A 5,672-nucleotide genomic window follows, 5' to 3' on the forward strand; every position below is an offset into this window, starting at 1 on the left:
GTCTGTTCCTGACTCCTCTTATCTACCTTAAACCCTCAGTCTGTCCCTGACTCCTCTTATCTACCTTAAACCATCAGTCTGTCCCTGCCTCCTCTTATCTACCTTAAACCCTCAGTCTGTCCCTGCCTCTTATCTACCTTAAACCCTCAGTCTGTTCCTGACTCCTCTTATCTACCTTAAACCCTCAGTCTGTTCCTGCCTCTTATCTACCTTAAACCCTCAGTCTGTCCCTGACTCCTCTTATCTACCTTAAACCCTCAGTCTGTCCCTGCCTCTTATCTACCTTAAACCATCAGTCTGTCCCTGACTCCTCTTATCTACCTTAAACCCTCAGTCTGTCCCTGCCTCTTATCTACCTTAAACCCTCAGTCTGTCCCTGCCTCCTCTTATCTACCTTAAACCCTCAGTCTGTCCCTGCCTCCTCTTATCTACCTTAAACCCTCAGTCTGTCCCTGCCTCTTATCTACCTTAAACCCTCAGTCTGTCCCTTCCTCCTCTTATCCACCTTAAACCCTCAGCCTGTCCCTGCCTCCTCTTATCTACCTTAAACCCTCAGCCTGTCCCTGCCTCCTCTTATCTACCTTAAACCCTCAGCCTGTCCCTGCCTCCTCTTATCTACCTTAAACCCTCAGCCTGTCCCTGCCTCCTCTTATCTACCTTAAACCCTCAGTCTGTCCCTGCCTCTTATCTACCTTAAACCCTCAGTCTGTCCCTGACTCCTCTTATCTACCTTAAACCATCAGTCTGTCCCTGCCTCTTATCTACCTTAAACCCTCAGTCTGTCCCTGCCTCCTCTTATCTACCTTAAACCATCAGTCTATTCCTGACTCCTCTTATCTACTTTAAACCCATCTGTCTGTATGACTTATGTTTCTTTAAAGGTTATATCCTGGAGAACACTACAGACCTGAGCACCAGCAGTCTGTGTGGGACGGAGAACGACGACCAGGCAGAGGGCACCTCTTCCCAGACAAACACCTATTGTCCATCGGTGTTGGAGAGCGAGCCCCCTGGCTTGGACCATGGCTGGCCGGCAGAGGACTGGAGCTACCGCCTGCAGGGTGAACCCAGTGTAGAGGTCTACTTCCAGTCTGATAGAGCAGCCGGCATGAAAGATCTGCTCAGGGAGTTCATCAGCAAGGCCACAATGGTACGTGATACAACTTTCACTGGTAACTATTTGGAGATGTCAATCTACTCTCATGATTAAACCTGCATTATATATTTGCAGACTTTTAGAAAGCTGCTGATGTCTGAATGCCCTGAAAGTTGGATAATGATGTTTTGGGAGTTTGATCAAGCAGATTCAGTATCGTCTATAATTAAGCAATAAGGCCCAAGGAGGTGTGGTATGTACCCACTATACCACAGCTAAAGGCTGTTCTTAGGCACGACGCAACGCGGAGTGCCTGGATACAGCCCGTAGCTGTGGTATATTGGCCATATATCACAAACCCAGAGGTGCCTTATTGCTATTATGAGCTCGTTACCAACGTATTTAGAGCAGTAAAAATAAATCTCGTCATACACGTGGTATACGGTCTGATATACCACGGCTGTCAACCAATCAGCATTCAAGGGCTCAAACCACCCAGTTTATAATGACAACTAATAATGTGGAAGATACGAATCACAGCAAACATGTGATATGTCTGCAGGTTCTGGCCATTGTAATGGACACATTCAGTGATGTGGAGATGTTCTGTGACATCCTGGAAGCAACCAGGAAGAGGAATGTGTCTGTCTACCTGCTCCTGGACCATATCAACCTGCAGGTCTTTGTCAAGATGTGTGAGACGCTACAGATCAACAGTAATCACCTCACTGTGAGTCTCTGCTAATGGTTATTTTCATCATGATATTTAGATGACACTAATGATTGCAAAAGGTGGGGCGGCAGGTAACCTAGTGGTTAGAGGGGCAGGTAACCTAGTGGTTAGAGGGGCAGGTAACCTAGTGGTTAGAGGGGCAGGTAACCTAGTGGTTAGAGAGGCAGGTAACCTAGTGGTTAGAGAGGCAGGTAACCTAGTGGTTAGAGAGGCAGGTAACCTAGTGGTTAGAGTGGCAGGTAGCCTAGTGGTTAGAGTGGCAGGTAGCCTAGTGGTTAGAGTGGCAGGTAGCCTAGTGGTTAGAGTGGCAGGTAACCTAGTGGTTAGAGTGGCAGGTAACCTAGTGGTTAGAGTGGCAGGTAACCTAGTGGTTAGTGGCAGGTAACCTAGTGGTTAGAGTGGCAGGTAGCCTAGTGGTTAGAGAGGCAGGTAGCCTAGTGGTTAGAGAGGCAGGTAACCTAGTGGTTAGAGTGGCAGGTAGCCTAGTGGTTAGAGTGGCAGGTAACCTAGTGGTTAGAGTGGCAGGTAGCCTAGTGGTTAGAGTGGCAGGTAGCCTAGTGGTTAGAGTGGCAGGTAACCTAGTGGTTAGAGTGGCAGGTAACCTAGTGGTTAGAGTGGCAGGTAGCCTAGTGGTTAGATTGGCAGGTAACCTAGTGGTTAGAGTGGCAGGTAACCTAGTGGTTAGAGTGGCAGGTAGCCTAGTGGTTAGAGTGGCAGGTAGCCTAGTGGTTAGAGAGGCAGGTAGCCTAGTGGTTAGAGAGGCAGGTAACCTAGTGGTTAGAGGGGCAGGTAACCTAGTGGTTAGAGGGGCAGGTAACCTAGTGGTTAGAGGGGCAGGTAACCTAGTGGTTAGAGTGGCAGGTAACCTAGTGGTTAGAGTGGCAGGTAACCTAGTGGTTAGAGTGGCAGGTAACCTAGTGGTTAGAGTGGCAGGTAACCTAGTGGTTAGAGTGGCAGGTAACCTAGTGGTTAGAGTGGCAGGTAACCTAGTGGTTAGAGGAGGCAGGTAACCTAGTGGTTAGAGCGGCAGGTAGCCTAGTGGTTAGTGGCAGGTAACCTAGTGGTTAGAGGAGGCAGGTAGCCTAGTGGTTAGAGGAGGCAGGTAGCCTAGTGGTTAGAGGAGGCAGGTAGCCTAGTGGTTAGAGTGGCAGGTAGCCTAGTGGTTAGAGTGGCAGGTAGCCTAGTGGTTAGAGGAGGCAGGTAGCCTAGTGGTTAGAGTGGCAGGTAGCCTAGTGGTTAGAGTGGCAGGTAACCTAGTGGTTAGAGTGGCAGGTAGCCTAGTGGTTAGAGTGGCAGGTAGCCTAGTGGTTAGAGGAGGCAGGTAACCTAGTGGTTAGAGGAGGCAGGTAACCTAGTGGTTAGAGTGGCAGGTAGCCTAGTGGTTAGAGGAGGCAGGTAACCTAGTGGTTAGAGTGGCAGGTAGCCTAGTGGTTAGAGGAGGCAGGTAGCCTAGTGGTTAGAGTGGCAGGTAGCCTAGTGGTTAGAGTGGCAGGTAGCCTAGTGGTTAGAGGAGGCAGGTAACCTAGTGGTTAGAGGAGGCAGGTAACCTAGTGGTTAGAGGAGGCAGGTAACCTAGTGGTTAGAGGAGGCAGGTAACCTAGTGGTTAGAGTGGCAGGTAGCCTAGTGGTTAGAGTGGCAGGTAACCTAGTGGTTAGAGCTTTGAGCCAGTAACCGAAAAGTTGGTAGATAGAATTCCCGAGCAGACAAGGTAAAAATCTGTTGTTCTGCCCCTGAACAAGGCAGTTAACCCACTGTTCCTAGGCCATCATTGTAAATAATAATTTGTTCTTAACTGACTTGCCTAGTTAAATATATATATTTTTTAAAGGTAAACCTTTCAGACATTTCTTCATCGTTTTAACTGTACTGTAAACTAGCAATTTGATGATAGCTTTTTGTGTTTGTCATTCACTCACTGCTTCATGAAATGCCGCCGTATTCTGTCTGCAGAAAATGTCGGTCCGTAGTATACAAGGAGAGACGTATTGTGCAAAGTCTGGAAGGAAACTCACTGGACAGATCAAAGAGAAGTTCATGATCATTGACTGCACTTTAGTGCTGGCTGGATCATACAGGTATATTTCTGTTGTATAATTAGCTAATAGTCACATCAATGTCACAATCACAATGGTTGACGTCATTCTGAATAGGTAGGTCAACGTTATGATGGTTGTCATTCTGAATAGGTAGGTCAACGTTATGATGGTTGTCATTCTGAATAGGTAGGTCAACGTTATGATGGTTGTCATTCTGAATAGGTAGGTCAGCGTTATGATGGTTGTCATTCTGAATAGGTAGGTCAACGTTATGATGGTTGTCATTCTGAATAGGTAGGTCAACGTTATGATGGTTGTCATTCTGAATAGGTAGGTCAACGTTATGATGGTTGTCATTCTGAATAGGTAGGTCAACGTTATGATGGTTGTCATTCTGAATAGGTAGGTCAACGTTATGATGGTTGTCATTCTGAATAGGTAGGTCAACGTTATGATGGTTGTCATTCTGAATAGGTAGGTCAACGTTATGATGGTTGTCATTCTGAATAGGTAGGTCAACGTTATGATGGTTGTCATTCTGAATAGGTAGGTCAACGTTATGATGGTTGTCATTCTGAATAGGTAGGTCAACGTTATGATGGTTGTCATTCTGAATAGGTAGGTCAACGTTATGATGGTTGTCATTCTGAATAGGTAGGTCAACGTTATGATGGTTGTCATTCTGAATAGGTAGGTCAGCGTTATGATGGTTGTCATTCTGAATAGGTAGGTCAACGTTATGATGGTCGATGTCATTCTGAATAGGTAGATCAACGTTATGATGGTTGTCATTCTGAATAGGTAGGTCAACGTTATGATGGTCGATGTCATTCTGAATAGGTAGATCAATGTTATGATGGTTGTCATTCTGAATAGGTAGGTCAACGTTATGATGGTTGTCATTCTGAATAGGTAGGTCAACGTTATGATGGTTGTCATTCTGAATAGGTAGGTCAACGTTATGATGGTTGTCATTCTGAATAGGTAGGTCAACGTTATGATGGTTGTCATTCTGAATAGGTAGGTCAACGTTATGATGGTTGTCATTCTGAATAGGTAGGTCAACATTATGATGGTTGTCATTCTGAATAGGTAGGTCAACGTTATGATGGTTGACGTCATTCTGAATAGGTAGGTCAACGTTATGATGGTTGTCATTCTGAATAGGTAGGTCAACGTTATGATGGTTGTCATTCTGAATAGGTAGGTCAGTTATGATGGTTGTCATTCTGAATAGGTAGGTCAACGTTATGATGGTTGTCATTCTGAATAGGTAGGTCAACGTTATGATGGTTGTCATTCTGAATAGGTAGGTCAACGTTATGATGGTTGTCATTCTGAATAGGTAGGTCAACGTTATGATGGTTGTCATTCTGAATAGGTAGGTCAACGTTATGATGGTTGTCATTCTGAATAGGTAGGTCAACGTTATGATGGTTGTCATTCTGAATAGGTAGGTCAACGTTATGATGGTTGTCATTCTGAATAGGTAGGTCAACGTTATGATGGTTGTCATTCTGAATAGGTAGGTCAACGTTATGATGGTTGTCATTCTGAATAGGTAGGTCAACGTTATGATGGTTGTCATTCTGAATGTAGGTCAACGTTATGATGGTTGTCATTCTGAATGGTAGGCCAACGTTATGATGGTTGTCATTCTGAATAGGTAGGTCAACGTTATGATGGTTGTCATTCTGAATAGGTAGGTCAACGTTATGATGGTTGTCATTCTGAATCTCTGGTCCTCGTTATGATGGTTGTCATTCTGAATGGTTCCACGTTTCATGGTCGTCATTCTGAATGGTA

At 45.4% G+C, this 5,672-nt stretch overlaps 1 protein-coding gene across 1 annotated transcript; it reads left to right on the plus strand.

The window, feature by feature from the left end:
* Positions 1-816: 816 nt before the first annotated feature.
* Positions 817-4,116, plus strand: LOC124030488 (protein FAM83A-like; the record flags this gene model as incomplete). Its single annotated transcript, XM_046341817.1, has 3 exons — positions 817-1,150; positions 1,659-1,826; positions 3,781-4,116. Coding segments are annotated over 3 exons (646 nt in total), but the record flags the coding sequence as incomplete, so codon positions are not given.
* Positions 4,117-5,672: the final 1,556 nt, after the last annotated feature.

This window comes from Oncorhynchus gorbuscha, unplaced genomic scaffold (genome assembly GCF_021184085.1).
Source record: "Oncorhynchus gorbuscha isolate QuinsamMale2020 ecotype Even-year unplaced genomic scaffold, OgorEven_v1.0 Un_scaffold_12089, whole genome shotgun sequence".
Lineage (NCBI taxonomy): Eukaryota > Metazoa > Chordata > Actinopteri > Salmoniformes > Salmonidae > Oncorhynchus > Oncorhynchus gorbuscha.